General features: G+C 43.0%; 2 protein-coding genes across 5 annotated transcripts in view; both read right to left on the bottom strand.

Annotated features, from left to right (window-relative positions):
* The window catches only part of CMTM7 (CKLF like MARVEL transmembrane domain containing 7), a 51314-nt gene extending 48336 nt beyond the window's left edge, over nucleotides 1–2978 (bottom strand). The window contains exon 1 of one of the 2 annotated variants that reach the window (XM_011361729.2): nucleotides 2754–2978. In XM_011361729.2, the coding sequence (XP_011360031.1) occupies nucleotides 2754–2915 (162 nt within the window). In that variant the 5' untranslated portion in view covers nucleotides 2916–2978. The remainder of the gene's footprint in view (nucleotides 1–2753) is intronic. The other variant, XM_011361600.2, reaches the window with a different exon arrangement.
* Nucleotides 2979–12008: 9030 nt separating this feature from the next.
* Nucleotides 12009–22770, bottom strand: part of CMTM8 (CKLF like MARVEL transmembrane domain containing 8) — an 82276-nt gene continuing 71514 nt past the window's right edge. For all 3 annotated transcript variants that reach the window (XM_023534086.1, XM_011361491.2, XM_011361416.2), the window contains 3 exons: nucleotides 18483–18656; nucleotides 15272–15388; nucleotides 12009–13546 (listed from right to left, as the gene is read on the bottom strand). In XM_023534086.1, coding sequence (XP_023389854.1) covers nucleotides 13463–13546; nucleotides 15272–15388; nucleotides 18483–18656 — 375 coding nt within the window. In that variant the 3' untranslated portion in view covers nucleotides 12009–13462. The remainder of the gene's footprint in view (nucleotides 13547–15271; nucleotides 15389–18482; nucleotides 18657–22770) is intronic.

Here is a 22770-nt window from a genome sequence, read left to right as displayed (position 1 = left end):
CTTTATATTCTCACCGGCGGTGTATGAGGATTCTGATTTCTTCACGTCTTCCACATCCTTGCTACGTGTTATTATGTCTTTTTCAGTGCTGCCATTCTGTTGGGTATGAAGTAGTATCTCACTGTGGCCTTGATTTCCCTAGATCTATTAACAAGTATTAACTCTATGGTTTTCTGGGGATACGAACCAGTCAGGCCTGGGTGGATCCCACCTCCGCTGCAGACAACTGTATGACTTTAGTAGCTCAACCTTTCTGCCAGTTTCCTCATTTGTCAAACACATTATTGGATTCTTAAAAACATTTATAATACACATATATAATACACATACATGGTATATAGTATGTAATTCCTAGCACATTATCAAGAACAAGAGTAGGGCTCAAAAAAAAAGTTATTAACAACAACAAAAGTCACCAGTCTCTTAGGGCCAATGAATATGACTGTATCTCTAGTCTAATGAGGAAGACCAAAGAAACTAAATCATCATGGCCACAGGATTATAAAGGTTCATTGAAATGACATGTCAAGTACCAAGTGTCACTTAGAAGCTTTCTTCCTATTTTCTCACCTTCTCATTTTTCTGGTACTGGTGGACCCAGGAAAGGCCCAAAGCAAAGAAAGGAAGCTGTTCTCCAAAGGAAGATTTCAATGATTTCTTAAAGTAATATGTTGACAAGTCCATTGATCAGACCATGATAAAAACACTTTATAGGAAGTCTAAAACAGAAGAGGCAGCCTGTTCAGGATATAAGCGAGACATCTGAATGGTCAAAATGAGAGGCCCACAGAGTGCCCAAAGGGTGGCAACATTTTAGCTGCTTCTGCCCTCCCAAATGTTAAAACATGGCTATGTATTTTCCAGCAGAGAAGAAAAGTGAACATCAAATGCCCAAGCAGATGCCCCAGAAAAGAGGAAGAGAATGGGGAGGAGGTAGAGAAGAGGCCCAAGCAGACAGTCCTAAGCAGTCTCTCTATTGTAATATGACCACTCTGCATGGGCAACTTCACTCCCAGAGGATCTCCTCAAACTAATCTGTAGGCACAGAGGGTTTCCTAGAGAAGGAAGAGGTGTAAAAATCCACTGGTCATAGTTTTGCATACAGAGAAGCAATTCTCCAAGTCTTTGTTCTTGTCTTTGGAACAACAGGCCCCATCAATATCATTTGCAACCTGGTACAAGGGCTACAGGCGAGAGGCTAACTGAGGAGTTTAAAATGAAATGGATGTTTCTCTTCTCCACAGTTTTTGTACACCAAACTCAGACCAGCATGGAGCCTTCTCATCCCCATTACCTTTGTCCATTATCAAACTCATGGACTAAGATGAAGGCTTCTGATCTCAATCTTTGCCCACCAAACTCATCGCTCAACTCATGCATGTCTTTCATTGCTCAGGTGAGGCCTGTCTCACCCACCCATTTTTTAAGGATGGGAGATAAGCTGGTTCCTTCTGTTTAGCTGATCAGATCTCTTAGCCTGAACCAAAAAAAAAAAAAAAAAAGCCTTGCTCCAACCATTGCTCAACAAATTTTTTTCGTTGTTGGTAGTAGCTAACATGCCTCTACTTCCTAATTTGGTCTACCTAGACACCTTTCTTAGAGAAAAGGGAACTTGGTCCCCTTTCCTTCAGATTTGGCCCAGGCAGGAAATGTGAGTCTCCTCCACACATGCCAGGGTAACAGAGCTGTGAATGTAAGGGCAGTTCTCACCCAGCGTTCAGTCCCGCCCCCTGAGCTGGTGCACCTTAGCAGGCCCCAGCTAAGGGGCCTCAGGTTGTTCCTATCGCCACATTCCTTTCTCTACATCCCTCTTTGAAAGGACTGCTCCCCCCGCCACCATTCTTACTGCAAACATTACAATGAGTGGAGAGTCACAAACAGTCCAACCCAGTTTCAAAACATGAAACTAATGGGAAAGGTGTTTTAAGATTCAAATTTTTTAAAGAAAAAAATGGAGGGGAGAAGGAAAGCGGGGAACACGAGCACAGGCCCCGCATATCTGCTCTGGTGGAAGGCTCCTGTGCTGTGTGGTCACCTTCATCCTGCCTGGCTCCACAGGTGACCCTCATTCAGGCGATTCTGCCTCCCCCAAATAAGTACGGGCTCCTCAAAACGAGCCTCCTCCACTGATCATCTGCCTTCCAACGGCCGCCTGAGACCCAGGCCCTCCCTTGAAACTCAAGCGGGCAGGGGACCAGGATGGCTGCCCTAGGATCCCGATTCTCTCTCCCGACCCTGGAACAGGAGGTCTTCTGATCCCCTTCCTGGGGCGAAAGTGCGCCCAGAAGAGCCAAGCCCTGCGCGCCGGGCTGCGAGGCCAGAGGAGGCCGCAGCCAGGGCGGAGGTCGGGTTTCGCTGCCTCGGCGCCGCCGCCTGGGCGACTCTTCCAGCCGCGGCTCGGGTTCGAAGCCGCGCGGCCCGGAGAAGAGGAAGGAGGACGAAAAGGAACTTTTGCCCGCGGTTTCTACCAGGACGTGGGAGAGGCCCCGCAGAGGGCGCCTGGAGGAACTTGGGGCCCTGGAGATGGGTTCACGTAAGCAAGGGGCAGGCGGCGGGGCTGAGCCCCAGGGCGGGGGCTGCACACCCCATTTTCGGGGAGGGAGCCTTCCTTCTGCGTGACTTCGGCGGCGCCGCCCCTCGCCCGCCCGCCCGTGGAGCGATGCTCGGGCCGCTTGACGCGTCCCCTCCCCGGACCCCTTCCCCACTGGGCCACTCCGTGTGACCCCGGCCCCTGCGCCCTGGGCCTCTCTTACCATCTGCGCCACTTTCAGCAGCGCCCCGTGAGTGCGGGGGTAGACGGGGTCCAGCAGCCCCTCGGAGGGGCTCGCGCCCCGCGGCCCCGCGCCGGCCCCGGGTCCGAAGGCGCTGCTGCTGCTGCTGCACGTGGTGCGAACGAGCCCTGCTCCATGCGACATCGCGCGGCCCCTGCCCGCCGGCCGCCTCCCGGGGCCGCGGCCGAGGGGCCAGATAAGGCGGGGCGGGGGCGGGGCGGGGCCGGGCCGGGGCGGGGGCGGGCCCCGGGCGGCGGGAGGGCGGGGCGCACGCGTCCCCGGCCCGCGCGGGAGGCTCCAGTCCAGCAGTGGCGGGACCCGGCCGCAGAGGGGCTGGCCCGCCACTTTCCGGGAAGGTAGCGGCAGTCTCTGCCCTCAGAGATGCGCGGAAGTTGGTCTGCAGGGAGGAGGAAAACGGACGCCGTGGGCCGTGGCCTTTCCGAAACGGGCAAGGCCAGGCTCACAGCTGGGTTTGAGCCTCCTGGGATGGTGTGTGGGAGCATCTTTATTGAACTTTATAACTTAATACACTAAAATGTCCAGACCTTCTGTGTTCAGCTCTGTTAAGTTTTCTGTATCAACACCGCTGTAACCACCACCCAGATCCACAAATAGAACTTGCCAATACCCCAAAAAGTTCCCTCGTGTTCATTCTCAGTCTACCTTCCCTTACCGAACCCCTTTTCCCCAAGACTCAGGTAACCGTGATATTCTATTTTTTTTTGTGTTTGTTTGTGTGTTTGTTATTTCCTACTACAGATTCGTTTTGCCTGTTCTTGAACTTGATATATTTGAAATAATACAGAATAATCTCATTTGTGTCAGGCTTCTTTCACTCAGCACATTACATTTGAGCTTCATTCTGTTGTGCCCAATACAGCTGTGATGAACATTCTGGTAATGTTCACCACATAAATGTCCACCACATTTTTTGGTGGACATAGCTCATTTCTTTGGGGTAAATACCAATGAGTGGATTTGCTGGGTCACAAGGTGAGCATATTTTTACTTCTATTAGAAGCTGTCAAATAGTTATTCAAGTGACATATTATGTTTCACTCCTTCTGGGTTGTTTTTTAAATGAAGACAGGCCCAAACAGGGCTCCCACGATGAGATATGCTATCAGTGATCCTTTGAGCAGAGTGTCCCTGTAGCCAAACTTTAACTTCATTTGGAGATAACATAAGAAAAAATTTCTTCTATGAGATTATTGGATGCCAGTGCTGTCCTCCCATCAAAAGACTGTCATCACTGTGTCAGTCTTCATAATTCTAGAATGTGGAGATACTCATGTAATTTCTGCTCTGACATGTTGCCCAGGCAATTCCTGTGAACACTCAGGTTTGAGAACCAATCATTGCCCAAGTTGAGACATTACACTATTTTCTCAACTTTTGTGTCCATTTGTTAATTTTCATGACCAAAAAAACAAAATTGCCTCCAATATCTGTTTTCTCCTTAGACAGCAGTCACAGTGCCTGGTACCTGCGTTTCTTTCTCTTTAAAAAAAAAACGATAATTGCACCTCAGGGCTGCTGCGACAATGCAACAGACTGAAGACATTCTGTCACATTTCCAGCTTTGTGCCCTCAAGCATGAAGTTGGCATTGCAGATCATTTTTCATGTAGATTTACATTTTCACTCCTGTACTTGTCCCAGTCTTCAAAACTCACAGTGGAGATGACAGGGAGTCTGTTAAAGTGAAGGCTTCAGGGAAGCAGAAAAAACTAAGCACTGGATAATTTCTCCTCCTCCTAGGGGCCTTCATCCAATTCTCTAGGAATCTTTTAAATCGGTGATTTTCAGTGTATGCTCCCCAGACCAGAAGGACCTTGGAACTTGTGGGAAATGCAAATTCTTGGGCCCCACTTAGAGCTGCTGAATCAGAAACTTTGGGGGTGAGGCTCAGCAATCTGCATTTTGACAAGCCATCCCCCCACCTCCCACACGATTCAGATGCATGCTGGAGTCTGAAAAGCCCTGTTATTTCCTGAGCCCATTAGAGTTGAGTCTTTGCTTGGTTTCTCTGACTGCTATTGGTCAGTGTGCCACCTGCCCAGATAGGAAATAATCACTGGTGGTGGCCACTCTATGTTAATCACTGTATCATGATCACTTAAGAGCTTGAGCAAGATGCTTGGGAGTACAAGGGCCACGTGCTGGCCTGGTGTTCAAGAAAAGGCCCCACAGATCAGACCTGATGCCAAGTGCCCTGAGATGTCTACACTGGTGTGATGTCTTCTTGAAGGGCTGCCTCCTTGGGGGAGCAAGGACTTGGGCAAAGGACTCCATAGCCTCCTTTAAAGATTTCATACTCTAAGAGGGACCAAGCCAGATGTGTGACCTCTAAGTAGCATATGAGAATTTAAGAATTTCCTAGTTCTTCTCTGTCCATCTACCCTGAGGAGGTATAGGTTCCTAGTCTTGATAGTTCCAAGGTTTCGTAGTGGTCCCCAAACTTTTTGGCACCAGGGATTGGTGCTTCTATCAGAATCTAATGCCTAATGATCTGAGGTGGAGCTGAGGTGGTGATGCTGATGCTGGGGGGCAGCTACAAATACAGACGAAGCTTTGCTCGCTTGCCTGCCACTCACTTCCTGCTGTGCGGCCTGGCTCCTAACAGGCCATGGACTGATACTGATCTGCGGCAGGGGGTTAGAGACCCCTGAATTAGACTGTCACTGTCTGACCACAGCTCATTTACACCAATGTGATTATGATGATGTATCTGGTGATGTATCTGGTCAGATATAATAAAAAATAACAAAATGAGAGTCCACTCTGGTTGCAAGTGGCAGAAACTAAACTCAAGCAAAAAGAATTCCTTAGCTTGTGTAATTGTGGTATACAGACATTTAACCTATTTCAGACATGGTTGGATCTAGGTGCTCAAATGGAGCGGTCAGGATCTCTGTCTGTTGTTTCACACTGATTCCTCATCTGTAAGGAAGAACAATAATAGAACTGACCCTTAGGGCAACTATGAGACATAAATGGGATAATTTTGTGCCTCAAAGTATTTGGCACATAGTAATATATGTTACCTTTAAAAAAATCATTATTCCTTATGTCTTTATGTATTTGCACAAGAAGGCTTCACTAGCTGGAGGCTGAGGTACCCCCAGTGAGGAGCTGTTTTCATAACCATAAGCATCAGTGACCATTTCTAAGGGTGAAAGAAAAGATGTTAGATGTTTAAGAGAATTTCAGGCAGTCTGAGTAATTGAAAGAGCTTCACCCTCTGGTGGATTGTCATTTAGCAGACTGATACTGATGTTCACCCCATTGGACAGAGAAGAACTAGGAAATTCTTGAATTCTCATTGGAATTCTCATTGGAAAGGAGAGAAATCCTGGTGTTGACCAATGAGAGCATGGTGACATTTGATGGATCAGGCAATGAAGCCTGGCCTTAGACAGCTTTGTCTCATTTTCTGATTACTTCCTGTGTGTTTACCATGTCTCCTCAAGCAGACTGTAGGCTCCCTGAGACGATGTGCTTTGTGAATACTCTTTAGTGCTGTACCTTGCCAATGAGTTGCTTACCCATGCTTTGGGGCTGTACATCTAGAAGGCGTGGGGCAAGGGGAGGGCTCCTAATTCCTGAAGCAGTGGGAGAGGGGTCTGCATAAAGGTCCTGGTTTTGTTTGCTTGAACTTTTGAATAAGGAGATGGGACTCTGGCTGCTGGTATGCCCACAAGTGAGGTTGCCTGGGCCTCAGTGTTCCTATTTGTGAAATGGGCTGATACCACTAGTCTTTGAAGTTCACACAGAAACACATTTGAAATTGTTAAGAAATGCAATAAAGCAACATACAGATGTAAGGAATAATTAGCTTTTTGTGCTGATGTTTTCTACCAGAATCAGTTTTCCTTCTATGAATTTATGGGAGGGGGAGAGGGAATGGGAGGGGTGGGGAGGGGAGGGCAGGAGGCAGGAGAAAAGAGAAGGATCTCTTTCTACTGTATTCATGAAATCTTTCATAAATGACATAAATGATGGCCAAAGATGAGGACACTTCCTTTCAAAAGGAGACAAAGGCAATGGGTAAAGTCCCCAGGACGATTTTCATGCAATTGCTCTGGGCACTTGTCCACCTCTATAAGGTGACTCAAAGATGTAAATTTTTCCACGAATAGTGAGGATCTTGGGTTTTTCGACCTTCTGAAACCACTGCCTTCTCTTGTTTTTTATTTTAAAATATTTCTTATTTCCTGATTATGAATCTATTTCTGGCTCATTGTAGAAAATTTGGGGAAGTTCAGAAAAACGAACAAAAATCACCCGAGGATCCTATTACCCTTTTACAATTGGGTTTGCTCTGCCTTTTGTAAACTCCAAGTTATACCATAAGCATTTCCTATTAAAAATTCCTGTTTTTAGTGGCAGCGTTGATTTGTATGTGTGTGTATGTGTGTGTGTGTGTGTGTGTGTACACAATTGATTTTTCTCCATTATATATTTTTAGAAAGATAACACTTGAACAACTGATCTTCACCTTAATCACCAGTCTTGCAACCACAGTTCAGCATAGCTTGAGAAGTGCGTTCAAAATAGAAAGTTAAATCATTAATGATGGTGCTAACCAGTTCTGATTCTTAATAAACTTGGAGGAAGTGGATTATAATACATTAATTTCTAAAGACTCATTCCATGGATTTAATTGTTTATTTAAGAATTCGGTGAGGATTTTAGGCTGATTCAGGTTTGTTTGTTTTTTTTTTTTCTCCCTATTATAAGACCAGTATTAATATCTTTGGGCACAAATCTTAAACTCCTAGGAGAGGCATCCCCAAGTCCAAAGGAATTAATATTTTTAAGTTTCTTATGTATATTGCCACATAGATTTCTGAAAATGTTGTACCACTTTATCTCCACACCCTATAGTTTTCACTCAGTTCCTTTTCTTTCTGTTTAGTCACCTAAACAGAGGAGAGATCAGGAAAAGGCCTCCATGTCAGCCCAAGCTATTCTCATTACTCACTGTGTAACCTTGGGCAAGTCGCTGACCACTTAATGAAGTCTTGGTTGTCTTCACCAGATAAATGGGGCTAGGGACACCTGCCTTATCTAAGGCAAAGATGTTTTGAGGATCAACTGACATCACATGTGAAAGCAACTTGTCAAATATAATATTGTAGGTTGGATCACGTGAAATTGCCTTTTTTGTAGGTCAGAGTCAAATATTGGCAATCATGTGGTTCAACCTAATACTTTATCATTAAATGGTTGGAAGTTGTTAGGCAACTGGCCATATATATGTTCCAGAAACCAATCAGCTAGTTGTGTGTTTTCCCAGGTACCTAGCTCACTAACCACCTGGTAGCTCCCATTATTAAGTATTTTTCTGACAATCTATTTCCAAGCATCATAAATGGATCCACAGATTCAGCTCTTTACTTGCAGGTCCCCCTGTAATGCCCAGACCCCTCACTTGCCCAGATCTTCCCTCCCACATCTCCAGGCACGCTTGTATTATGACAGCACTGGTTTCACGGCCTTGCTCAGGCTTGCCCTCTGTGGGTTTACCTCATCTTTGTCTTCTAATTTGCCAATCCTTTAAGGTCTTCTGCAACTCTTTATTAACTTCCCAGTATCTCCGCTGCAGCAGATATTTATTGAACACATGCTATGTTCCATGTTTTGTGCTGAGCTCCAGAGGGAAGATTGACATAAAAACCCACCATCCCAACACTTCAAAAGATGCCAAACCAGACTGGAGATAGATGGCAATAAACAATTCAATATCAAAGCAGATGATGGGATAAGGGCTGTAATGGAACCACTTTTTTCCTTTTAAAATCAACTTTATCAAGGCATAATTTACATAAAATACACCCACTTTAAGTAATCAGTCTGTGAATTTTGATAAATGTATATGCATATGCAACCTCCGCCACAATCAAGATATAGAGTATTTCTATCACCTCACAACATTCCCTGTGCCCCTTTCTAACCAATCCCTTCTAGCTAACCCCTGGCAACCACTGACCCGCTTCCTGTCACTACAGAATTGACCTTTTCTTGAACGTCATATAACCAAATATTATATTTTTTTATCTGGTTGTTTCATTTAATATAATATTTTGTTGATTCGCCCATACTGTGGCATGCATCTGTAGTTCGCTCCTTTTTATTGTTCAGTAGTATTCCATTGTACACATAAACCACAATTTGTCAATTCACCACTTGACAGTCATTTGAGTTGCTTCCGGTTTGGGTCAATTACGAATATAGCTGCTATGCATATTTTTGCATAAGTCTTTTTGTGGACGTATTTCTCTTGGGTAAATATCTAGGAATAGAATTGCTGGGTCATATTATAAATATATATTTAACTTTATTAGACATGACATTATTCAGGTAAATTCTACCATTTGATAGTCCCACCAGCAATGTATGCAAATTTCAGATGTTCCACAACCTGGCCAACACTTGGTATTGCAGTCTTTTCAATTTTAGCCATTCTAGAGCATGTGACATAGTGTCTCATTGTAGTTTTTAATTTGGGGGAAAAAAAGAAGTATCACCTTTGATTTATTTCTAAGTCTTTTTTCCTGTTAGGCGTTTAGGCCTAATCCTTACTCTTATAAGGTCACTGCTCTTTGGCACTTAATGGCCAACTTACTTCCAGAGAGGGGGGCCACTTCTCAAGAGTGACTATTTGTCTTTGAGACACAACAAGGTGGCAGTCTCATTATAAGTTAAAATGTTTGGAGACCAGATTATTTCGTGTTTTCTCCTTCATACTCAGCTCTCCTATTGCAATGACCAAAGTCAGGTCATGAAAACTCCTTTGAGAACCCATCCTTCTTGCTGTTTTTCTTTCTAGGATCTTCCCATGCTATCACCATCTTTAAACAATAGCCTTGGGAAGGCTTGAGTTACTCTCTCAAGTGGACTCCCAAATTTTCCTTTTCTACCCTTCTATTGCTAAAGAACACTGGTACTAAAGGTGACTTATCCCATCATTACTGATGTCTACCTAGGGTCCTATGGTGACTTACCATTAAAAATAAGAACCAAGATTTCACGACTTTGCTTGAAAGCCATTTTGCCAGGATGTCCTGTGTACCTGTTAGGATGCATACTGTTGCAAGTAACAGAAATTAGTTTAAACAAAGTGGGCACAATTGCTCATGTAATTGTAAAGTTCAGAGTTTGCCAGCATTAAGGGCTGAATTGATTCAGTGGCTCAATGATATAATCACGATGACATTCTTTGCTCTTCCTTACAACCACCTTCGTTCTACTACTGGCTCCCTCTTGTGGTCGCAATATAATTGCCAACAACTTCCTGCCAACATATTCTCTCAGAATGCAGAAGCAAGCCTTGAGCCACGAACCCATCCTTGAACCAATCAGTGTGGCTACCAGGTGGGATTAGGGGGAGCTCTGTGCTCCACTCCTAGAGGCATAGTGGAGTTAGCGTCCCAAAGGAGCTGGGGCCTAAGTGGGTGGTGTGAGCACTGAATAAAAACGAGGCTAGTAAGATAACAGGAGGGAGGAGATGTAAGGAGGCAGCGATAAGGTCGGTTACGTTCGGGATTTAGTTATTCCGAATATTCCAGAAAAAAAGTTCTGCCATTGGAAGATTTCTCAAAACGTACCTTCCAAATGGAATGTCTCCACAGTCAACAACTTTCTTGCCGCTCACCTAAGTTTCTGAAATGTCATCACCTCTGTTGCCAAGCACCTTCCCCCAACCCTATTCTCTTCTACATTCACCAAATACCTAAATTTATTTACCCCTTCACTGATAACGATATATAGTCTAATCTTCCCTAGTGCCCTAAGTCAGCAACACTGGAACAAGTATCTTACCTTCCTTCACGGCTGTCTGCTTACAAGTCACATTTGGCCGAACATTGCCAGAACTTTTATATGAGGACAAGTTAACAAATGCTTCTTAGGCTGGCACCGTTCAGTGTGTGCGCCTAGCCTTATATGCCTGGATTAATTTTTTCTATGAAAAAACATCTTTTCAACCAATATAATAATTGTCTAGGGAACAAAAACATGAACTTTAAATTGATTTTCTGCCCTGAGCTGCATCTTCCGTCAGCGATTTTAATTGTGCTCTACGCAGAGATATTTTATGTCTTTAAAATCTTTAGTGCTGATGCCCTGAAAGCATTTTCCTATGAAGGGAGCAATTTAAAAACACACAAAAATAATTGATATCGAACATACCTGTCTCTGGCTTCTCTTGTAGTTTTCGAATAGTGACTAAATATTTACCTTTTGGGGCTGTGAGTTGGAGATAGCAATGGAGAGAGATGAATTGCCAAAAGCATTTCATTGACTTACCACGAGTGGGTAAATACATCAAATTAAAAACCTGTTCAGCTCCATCAAAGAAGTGCTGGTTTTGGAAGGACTGAGAGGTAAATGGAAATGGCGATCACAGATGGCAGACAAGAATTTAAGCACACTGTATACTACCCCTGTAATAATATTTTTTTAACCCCAGAAACCTATTCTTGTTATGTTGGCTGTGCTGCACGTGGCTTTATTTAGTGTTTTTTTTTTTTTCTTAAGAGAAAAATTAATGCAAACCTAGTTCAAAACTTCTAAGTTCATCTGAAGAACAGACACTCACTTTGTTGTCTAAAAACCCACACTTAAAAATTATTCATGAACAAAGTCTCTTGGTATTCAAAAGAGGAAATAATAATTTCCTTTCAGTTAAAGATAAATGCTGTATTTTTGTTTGTTTGTTTTCTGGGGAACGCTCAAGGCAACACAAAGAGCCATGCTCCTGAAAAATCACAAATAAAGACAAGACAGCAATTACCCCTGTGTGGACACAAACAAGTCTTTATTCTCTTGAAATAGGTCTGTTTGGTGCTACCAATTCAAGTAAGACCTATAGTGGTAGTCTATGTAGAAGATATTTCAAAGTGATTTATGGAGCTTTTCACCCCAGAAGTTATTTCCTATTAATGCAGCACATGCATTCACGTGCACTCACTCACACTCACTCACACACACACACACACACACACAGTGAGAGCGAGAGCGAGACAGAGAAAGAGACACAAAAGCAGGCTTCTTTCTTTATGACTGTTTCCAGATATAGATCTCTGTAGGTTACAGTTTTTCTGTCTTTTATGGAGCCTTGATTACAATATACAGTACTTTAAAAAACCCCACAGAGTACATGTGAGATGAATATGCCTCTGTGAGTGTGAGAGAGGGAGTGATGGACAGAGAGGCAGAGCACACAAACTCGGACTAGTTATTTCAGCTTTTATTGCAAAATGAGCAAGTCAGAGGCTGTCTTGGTGACGACTGGGAAATACAGCTCTAAAAAGATCGCAGCCCTGATCATTTGCAGGTCTGTGTGGCTAAAGCTCAACCTCATGGCTTGCTAAATGTTGGACTCAGAGTGACCTCTTGTGTCCCCAACATCCACCCACTCCCACACACCTGTACCCTATATCACCTCTCATTCTTGGTTTCCCCTCACCACTACCTCTTGGGACCCAAAACCCAAGAACATTCTTCATTGTCTGGGGTGGGTGTTATCAGACACTGAAGAAATCCCGACACTTCTATTTAGGGGTAAACAGAGCTTGGATAAAGCATTAGAATCAGATAAACAGAAAGACTAACAAGCAACAAACAAGGGAGAAACAGTGCTGTAAAACAGAATAGCAGAGGCCACAGGGGTCGTGACTGCAGAGTGCCCGGCCGAAAGTCTCTTTACTGTCATTAACTATACTAACGTTTCTGTGGTTTTTTGTTTTTCGAAAAAAGGCTCGTGTTGAAAAATCACCCGAGATACACTGCCGCAGCAGCAAGAACCCTCCTGCCGAAAAACACTTCCCCTGAGTGCACATCTGCCTTGCTAACTGTGGTTCTTCCCACCATCTGATATCTAACGATGATGTTACACAATATTAGTGCTAGAGATTGGAGATTTGAGAAATTGGTTGGGTATTTTCCACAAGGCATGGTATACATGTCACTAAGGCCAGCAAGATGATTTTAAGGTACATGTGAGTACTTATCCTCTTAATAGTTATGCACTGATTTTAACAGGTATTAGAAAAAATACCACTAGCACACCAGAAACTAGACTCAGCAGCACCACTTAGGATAAGCTCATTACCAAGCTCCAAGGCCAAGGTCTCATTAGATGCTCTCTGGGCCAACCAGTTAGCCCATGAGAATCATGGACACCGATGATTCCCAGACTTAGGAAGATGGGTCTCTGATGCCACCCTCGGCTGGTGGCTCCTGGCAATATCGGACCTAGGCAGCCCTCTGAGGATGAAGATTTTCTCAAAGCACCCAGCTTTGGGCTTTGGCAATAGGTCTCCTTTCTCAAATCATATACATTACCCAGGATTGTGAAACATTTAATAAAAAAAAAAATCTGGCATTTTAAAAGTTAGGTTTACAAACTTGACAGCTTCTTAATATTAGCATTTATCTGTTTATACATTGTCTAAGAAAATAAGGTCTATGAAGACATCAACAAGATCTTTAAGAGTTCATTATAACTACAGTGCTTTGCAAATAAGTATTTAGTTTAATTTTAACAAACCACTGTGAGCAAAATTTAACTAAGTATATAAAAACATTAGTTAAATACAATTCTCTGGAAATATACATTATACCTACAGCTGCTTTTACAGTGAGATTCTTCCCTCTCTCCCCCTTAATTCTCAAAATGGCAAATCACTGAATGGTCCTGGATCTCCAAGCTATAAAACTGAAATATGTGTTTCCAGCGTAGCAGATGGTGACCAGGAAGGCGAAGAACTGGAGAAAACAAATAATAGAAAGGGGGTTTAGAGTACTTTCTAATTAGCAAAAATTATCATTTCACCTTCATTGAATCATGCATTCACAGCATCCTTTTACTCCAGGCTTTCTCATTTAAAACTGCTTTATTGGTTCAATTACCTTCTTTCTGAAACAATTTCTGGCTATGTTGCTTTTCTTTTTGGAACATATCTGCAAAGCCTGTAGTTTCGCTCAAATAACCTCAGAGTGCTTGCTTAGGTGTGAATATGGTGATGTGCATCTGAGAATAGCACGTGTATTTCTAATTTAGTACCATGGTCCCCCCTTATCTGCAGGGCATACATTCCGAGACCCCCAGTGGATGCCTGAAACCATGAAAAGTACTGAACCCTATATATACTATGTTTATTTCTATATATACATTCTTATGATAAAGTTTAATTTATAAATTAGGCACAGTAAGAGATTCACAATAACTCATAATAAAATAGAACAATTATAACAATATACTGTAATAAAGTATGTGAATGTGCTCTCTCTCTCTCTCTCTCTCTCTGATAACTGAGAAGGCTACTGACTAATGGCTGGGGAGCCTACACAGTGTAGATGTGCTGGACAAAGGGATGAGTTAGCCCCAGGCAGGATGGAGTGAGATGGGGCAAGATTTCATCACGATACTCAGAATGGTGTGCAATTTAAAACTTATGAATTGTTTATTTCTGGAATCTTCCATTTAGTATTTTCAGACCGTGGTTCACCGCGAGTAACTGAAACTACAGAAAGCAAAACCACGGATAACGGAGGAACTACTGCATAGGCAATTTTAGACTGGGACTTAACCTCAGATTGCCACAGGGCCAATTAACATAAATGAGTGAGTGGGCAGGAGGAAGTGATGAGCCCACATGGGGTGCGTGGTATGAATGATGAGTGAGAAAATGCAGCCCCCTCTGAAGGGGCGGCCACCGCCCAGTTCCCACTGATTCTTACTGTGTGTTAACTTAAGCTCATTGCTGCCAAAGCTTGTGATTTTTACTCTTGTCGTACTAGAACTTTAAATAGAGATTCTGAAATACAAGGATATAATGAAAACCCGTGGAGTATCGATCAGCTTTAGCATTAACATTTTGGCATTCCTGTCTAACTGTTCCCCTCCCCTGAAACACTTCTTCTGCAAATGGAACATTTTAAGGCCAATATCAAAGAAACTTTTAAGATTATAGTTTTTTAAATTAGAAAAACAATACATGCTTATGGTTTAAAATGTAAACACTATAGAAGCACATAAATTAAAAAGTAGAAGCCACTCATTCTATACTCATCATCCAGTCACAGTCTTGGAAGGAACCTCTGTCGGTGTGTATTTTTCTAAGCATTCCCAAATGCATAAACAAACATTTCCACTAAAAGAAAATAGAATAGTAATTGTCGTGTGCTCATTTTCTGCAACTCTCTCCCCACTCAAATTGGAAGCAGTAGAATTATTCTTAGAATGCCTCAAATATTTTTCTCCCTCCAATACTTACTTTGTTCCAGCCACCCGGCTTTCGCTCAAGCAGCCTTTCAGCCTCTTTCCACGTCAGCCATCACCAATTTATGATGCTTTCAAACCAATAAGCTAATTGCCAAAGTGTTCCTTCTACAGGTACTGCTTTTTCCGGCAGATAACTTTGTCCCCCTGATCCTGGAGGGCCTCAGGGAGGAAGGAGAAGATCATGGGGGATGAGAGGGCTCACTCACCGAGGAGGCTGCCCAGCTGTTGAAGTTGTGGCTGTCCCTCTCTGGGGAGACAGAAGATGCATCCACAATGGCAGCTGAGAGGTATAAGACGAAGGCACTGCCGTTAAAGCACAGACCCTGGGGGAGACAAGGGAGCGGCGTGTTCAGGGCGTGTGGGAAGGTCTGGGCACCTCTAAACTTCAGAATTGACCAGAACTGCACCTTGGGTGTGGTTAGGAACCCATCTGGACACTTGGGGGGAGGGCATGGGACGAGGTCTGTGAGAAGGCAGCTCATCAGTGTTTGGGGAGGAGAGGGTTTTACACCAGCTCAGACACCACAAACCCAGACACCCCTCCTTTCCCACCAGGTCACCTAGGCTGCACATTGCCCCTTTAGCCTCCTTGTTTCCCTCAGTTTGCTCTTGATCCTTGTTTCATCCAGATTTTAGCCATGGTGACATTCTGGCTGAGGAAGGAAGGCTACAGAAGGGGCCACCCATGAGATCGGCCCAGACTATGCTCCCCAGCAGCAGCTGTGGCTCTTCAGCCCTGCCGCTGGCACGGAGCTGGGAGAGAGCTTTCCCCAAAGCGGGACCAGCTGATTTTCTGACCCCTCACTCTAGGCACGGAGGGGCATTTAAGTGAGCTCCTCAGGCCACTGCAAATCCTTAAAAATGAAAAGGAGATTACACATATTAACAAAGCCCTTTGAGAACTAATCTTACCTTTGGCTTCCCTTTAATTTTTTCCTATTCTTAAAGAAGGGAGGTATGTAAATCTAAGCAGGTATTGGATTTTCAGTTTTATTTAAACTCTAGGAAACCATACTCTGAAATGGGCAAAGCTTAGTTCTGTCTGAATAAGGGAGAACTTGGCAAGAATAAGGTAGGGTGGGGCAAAATCAATGCTTCACACAGGTAGGAAGAGGGTTGATTGTCAGAAGTAGGTTCCCTAAGGTCTAACATCTATCCCTCAGTAATTCAGAGACACAGGGATGGGTAGAGGAAAAGGGAGGTGGTAATATCTTTTCCTTCTCAGAGGAAAAAAGGCACACAGAATTTTCCAGATTCAGGCTCCAACATTCTGAGGTGGGTTGTGTATCTCTGTTGCTATCTCTATACTTTCCTTATATTGTTCCTGGGTTTAGGTGATTCATCTGTAAGAGAAGGGTCAGTCTCAGGGTTCAGGCCACCCACAATGCTCATCTGCCATTAGAAATGTGTCCCCAGAAAGCTCTGGTTTCTCTGGATGACTCAGTATTCTTGTTGGTTGTGGGTTTTCTTTTTTGTCCAGAAACACAGCTGTGTGTTTAAAAAACTTTACTTTTTTTTTTTTTAATTGTACATTACCTCTAGAGTTTTGCATGTTTACTACTTGCCAAGGAAAGGACTTGTTTCCTTTTTAAAATGCAGAAACAGTTTAACTTAGTTACCTCTGAGGAATGGAAGACTTTTGTTTTTGTTTTGTATCCTTTTCCAGGTAGAGGTTAAACTTATTTCTCTTTAGTAAACTAGCCACGTATTACTTTTGAAACATTAAAATGCTTCTTTAAAAAAAAAGGTAATGCACGTTCATGGTTAACTAAACAACATCCAGTCTGAACATAACAATCTGGAGTAAAAACTCAGTGTCTCCTTTTCCACATCAACCCTTTCCTCCAAGGAATAGGCAAACACTTTTATACAAATGGAGCCATATAGTTACGCAACTTTCCCCTCCGCTCCCCCCCCACTTAGAAAGATACCAAGGGAATCTTTTGTCAGTCCAAACATACTGACCTCATTTCTTCTCATGGTGCTAACACCTCATAGACTGACTTTTCCCCAACTGACAGACGTTTTGATGTTCCTAGTGTTTCTTAGGATTACAATGCTACTGTAATGAACATCTTTGAATGTGAATATGGGGGCACCCAGGCATGTCCAGTTCCCCCTACAAGGGATCCAGATGAATGAGAGCACATTCAGAGAACCTAACGTGGCCAGAATGCTCTGACACAGGTCCTGGCCCAAGTAGCCATGTGAATGGAGGGGCCGGAGAGAAAATGGGGAGACTCCCTGAATATGTGACCTGTGAACTCTCTGAGTATATGGCCCTGCCCCTTATTATTTTTTTAAGGAAATAAGAAATTCCTATTTCTCCTGGAGAGAAGTGGAGAAGAGGGTGGTAGAGAGGTAGGTAGGAGGCAGAGGCATTCTTCCAGCATATGCCACCCCACTGGGGGCTGTGATGGCTTATCTCACCCAATCAGTTGAAGGCTGAATAGAACAAAAAGGTGGAGCCTCCCAGGAATCGGAGGGAACTGCTCCTGCCTGACTGCTTTGAGGTGGGACATCAATTTTTTTTTCTGCCTTGGAATTTGAAAGGAAACAGAGGCTTCTTGCATCTTGACCCTTCCAGCTTTTGGACTAAAATTTACTTATGCAATCAACTCTCCTGGTTCTCAGGCCTTTTGACTCAAATTGGAACTACACCATTGGCTCTCCTAGGTCTGCAGCTTGCTAATGCAGATCCTGGGATTTCTCAGCCTCCATATAAGCACATGACCCAATTCCTTATAATAAATCTCTTTATGTGTGTGTGTGTGTGTGTGTGTGTGTGTGTGTGTGTGTGTGTGTGTGTGTGTAGAGATTTTATATATATATAAAATCTTTTTTCCCCACTGTCTCACACACACACACCCTATTGCTTTTGCTTCTCTAGAGAACTCTAATACAGAATCTGGCACCAAGAGCGGAGTAGACAGATTTTGGAACCAGGAGTGGAGTGCTACTGTAATAAATACCAAAAAATATGGAGTGGCTTTGGGACTGGATAATGAGTAGAGGTATGTGCTAGAAATATGGATGTTAACAGGGATTCCTGGTGAGCTGGAGAGAAGTTCCATCTTCTTAGAAAATGCATAAATAATCATGAACAGAATGTTGGTAAAAATATGGATGTTAAAGGCCATTGTGCTGGAGGTCTCAGGAATATGTAATTGGAAACTAGGGGAAGGATGATCTTTCTTATGAAGGGGGAAAGACCTTGGCCAAACTGTGTTCTAGTGTTCTGTGGCAGGTAGAACTTGCAAGCTATGAAATTGGATAGTTAGCAGAGGAGATTTTTAAGTAAAGTGTTAAAGGTTCCTCCTGACTGCTTATAGTAAAATGTGAAATTGGCCACAGGAGGACTAAATTCCATCCTACCTAGTGGGCAATGGATAATAAGAACGCCCCCGGCTTCCTTACCACTGTAGTCCAGGGCACCTGGGGAATCCTGGTGTAGGTCATTGTTATGTAGATGATGAGGAAGAAGACGGTGAGGACCCAGTAAAATACAGCTACGAACATGACCCAGCCAAACGCAGGGACAAGGAAGTACTCAGTTCCAGCGATAAGCGTCCATACCAGCAGTCCCAGAACCTGTAAAATGATAGAGACAGTGGGGAAAAAAGGAGAAAGGAGAAAATAAAAAGAAGGAAGTGAGAACAGAGAAAAAAATATCATTATAGAGTGTCAATTACAACTATCATTCATATATACACATACACATGACTTACAAATATAATAGGGGTTGCAGACTCACGTGCCTAAAAATGCCAGGAAGGTAAAATAAATGAACAAAGTAGGCGGGGCAGAGACCATGGCAAACAGGAGAAACTATGTTTTGTTTTAAGAGGCAGTCTCCACTCGGCTCCAGCCAATTGCTGTGGACTATTTTGCTTTCCCCCACCCCCCTAGGAGAACAAAGAAACTCAAGTCTCTACATGATAATTTTGATTAAGTGTTTGCGCTAACGAGAGTTTTAAAACATCATGAGGGGCAAAGCAACACACATCTGTAACTGGAATCTGCTCACAGGCTGATACCTGTCAAGCGAACGAGACTGAAGATCAACTCGAGGTGGTCCCTGGACTGATCTGCTCTCGAGGGATGAATCTCTGAGGACTCCCCACCTGCTCCAGCTGCCCTCCTTGCAGGTGACAGATGAACATGTGGCCCGAGAAAGCTCTCAGAAGGGAGGATGAGCAAGGGCCCAGTCCAGACATGGCACTTAGCATTTTAACATGAGCTGCACATTTATCCAGCAACAGCTATCAACCCTTCACCACTGCCGATGAGCAAGACCGAACCCAAAGCCAAATCAGTGTCATCACTGACTGAAAGAGGACTTCATCGAGGGAAAAAACCGGATCTAAATCATACACATGCTTAGTCCTAAACAGAAGAAGGAAAGCCAGAGCAAGGCATGCATCTCACATCTAAGCACCTTTCCAGGACCAGGAAGACTCTGTTCCTAAGCCATGAAAAAGTTCATATCTAAACCGTATCTCCAGGAGACAGCATCAGGAGTCTAGGGTGGGTCTGGCTGCAAGTTCCAGCCTGCTGTGTGATTCAGGACAAGTAATTTCATTTCCATTTTAGCTTTCTGCATGGTATATAAAACAAAGTACTAAAGTAATTTTAACTGCAAAGTGAGGCAGGCGGGAAGATGACATTCTAGTCAGAGCATGGCACAGGCAAAGGTCTGGAAGGGGAAAGGATTTCTTCCTTCTAGAACCTGTAAGAAAGTATAGTAAATAGGACTGGTGCAAAATGTGGGAGAGGTTGGGGAGGGCCCAGGATGCCCAAGGATTTTGTGTTTTATCCTAAGGACAGTGAGAAGGTTTTGTGCAAGACAATGATAAGATCAGGTTAAGTTTTCATAAGATCACTCTACACAGCGACAATGGACACATGGAAGGGAAAGGGTTGGTATGAGGAGACCAGTTCAGAGCCTGCTGCAATAATACAAGTGGGAGAAGAGGTTATACAGTTGGCCCTCTGTATCCATGGTTCCACATCTGGGGATTCAACCAATGGTGCATCAAAAAAAAAAAAATGGGAGAATGGGGTGAAAGGTTAAAGAAGCACAAATTGGTAGTTGACAGATGGTCACAGGGATGGGGAGTACAGCAGACGGAATGCAGTTAGCACTAATGTAATGGCTAGGTGGAGAGCCAGAGGAGAGAAAGAGCAATTAGGGGGAGTTTTATAAGCCATATAAATGTTGAACTAAGGTAGTGTATACTTGAAACTATTAATAAAATAAAATTGAAAAAAATGTTCCATTGTTGCTGATGTGTATGTGTACTATAATTGAGTTTGCACTGAACACGTACACAGTTTTTCCTTGTCATTATTCCCTAAACAATATAATCTAACAACTATTTACACATCATTTACACATTATAAGTAATCTAGAGATGATTTAAAGTATATGAGAGGATGTGCATGGGTTATATGTAAATTCTATGCCATTTTATATAAAGGACTTGAGCATCTGCAGATTTTGGTACCTGTGGGCGTCCTAGAACCAACCCCCCACAGATGCCAAGGGATGACTGTATCCAAGACCAATATGGTAGCAGTGAATGTTGAGAAGGGACTGAATTCGAGATAACTTTCAGAAATAGAGAGGACTTTAATAGATTTAATAGATTAGATTAGGATAAAGTGGAATGACCCCAGGCCTCTAAAAAGATTTACAAAGTAGATTAGCATGTCGTTTTCTCAACGGGATCAATGAAAAAGAAACACATTTAAGGGGCTGATCTGATCAACAGTTCACAAGTTTGGTTTTCAACCGACTCAGTATGGAGCAGCCAGGGACCTCCAGGGAGGTACTGGAAGTGGGCACTGCAGGGAGGAGCATTCAGGCTCCTCTTTAAGAAGAAGACACTGAAGATCACTAAGCTCTTGGACAGGTTTCCAAGGGACATTTTAAACTGCTCGCTGGGAGAAGCCCACATCTCTGTCACAGTTTGGAGGCCTGTGCCGGGGAGCAGGGAACAGAGTGTGAATATTGCTGTTTCTCTATTTTAGAAGTGAAAATTGATGTCCTTTTACCTGCTAGATATTGTAGATGAACTCCAAAGAAATGCTTAATGGAGATGCGTTTTTGTGCTTACATCTGTAACAACATAATTTATTGAAAGTGAAGATACACAAAATGGGACAGAACTCCAGAAAATGTTGAGCCTCATGCTAATGGGGTTCTGGGACCCGAATTCACCATAACTGGCAGGTAATCTATACACGTCTATTTAACATTCCATTGGATCAGTAAGACTGGTAATGGATGTAATCCGACATGGCAGGGTCTGAAACAATATTGCGGGCTTCTTGATTAAAACCGAAAGGGTCAGCATGGCCCTTTGCTGATGATTCACACAAGAAACATAACCATTCACAAAGAGGCACTGCAAATGGGGTTCGAGTGACCCTCCAGGGGAGTGCAAAGGTTTAAGAGTTTCCAGCACACGCTCGTGTCCAGCTAAACAGGCTCAGCTAAAAGCTCTTGGCTCCAAATGTGAAACCGTTTTTCATTATTAAAGCAAGTGGAGTCCACTGTCTAGAGATGCTTTGTCTAATGTGCTAGCAGTGGTCATCTATTACACACAGGGACAGTATCATTAGCTGAGCCATCTCTCAAAGATCAGGAATATAAGACCCATGACTTCACCACCTAACACAGTAAAAAGGATGTCCCCATCAAAAAATGAATTGTTCTACCCAAGCGAATTTCCTATGTAACTGAAATATATCTAGGAACAAAGCTTTTGTCTCTCACTGTAACCGATATTGCTGAAAATCACTCTACAAAGATATTATCCATCTCCTGCTGTGTGTGTATATGTATGTGTGCGTGTTTAAGACAAACGCTAGATCTTTATCTGCTTAGACAACAAAAATTCTGTTTTTTTGTTGATAAGCATTTTTTTAGGCTAAGACTCCTTTTGAACGGTAAAACTAAGACTTAATAAAATTTCAAAAGTTATAATACAGTAAAAATAAACACAGAGGTATATAATGTATATATAAAGTAAGCAACGACATGAAACACTCATTCACCAGTTGTAAATTCTCAAGAGAAAACAATATAAAAATTTCCTATCAGCCCTTCTTAACTTCTTTACCTTACAGTTATAGGTACCACCTGTACATCCTTTTTTCTCTTTTAAAAATATGGACCACTCTGTACATGGTGCCCATAACTTGTTTCTTTCACTCAGCAGCACCGCGAAGGACTTGTTTCCATGCTACGATATACAGATCTACGCCGATTTTAACAGTTGTTCAGTTTTCCATAATTCTTGTTCCCAGTTCCCTACCGAGAGAAATTTAAGTTGTCTCCTTTATGTTTGTACAAAAACTCCCAGGGAACACTCTTCTAATATATACCTCTGCATACCTGAAATCCAGGTATGCAGAGGTATATATTATTCCTACAAGTGAAATTTCTAGGATAATTTTAGCTTTAGAGCTGCTGCCAAAGTACTCGTCAAAAACCTTCTCTTAGTTTATCCTGTCTTTAGTGTAACCATGCTCTTCCCTTCCGCCCTCAGTGAATTCCCATGCTTTACATGATTAAAAAGCCAATTAAAAAAAAAGTTTTGCCTTTCACTGCTTTATTGACATACAGCATAGAAAAAAGCGTACAAATCCTAAGCAAACAGCTTCACGAATTTTCTCAAAATGAACAAACCCAGGTAAC

The sequence above is a fragment of the Pteropus vampyrus genome, unplaced genomic scaffold, assembly GCF_000151845.1.
Source record: "Pteropus vampyrus isolate Shadow unplaced genomic scaffold, Pvam_2.0 Scaffold1, whole genome shotgun sequence".
NCBI lineage: Eukaryota > Metazoa > Chordata > Mammalia > Chiroptera > Pteropodidae > Pteropus > Pteropus vampyrus.
The sequence above is the reverse complement of the archived record's forward strand: the minus strand, read 5'-3'. Positions and strand labels throughout refer to the sequence as shown.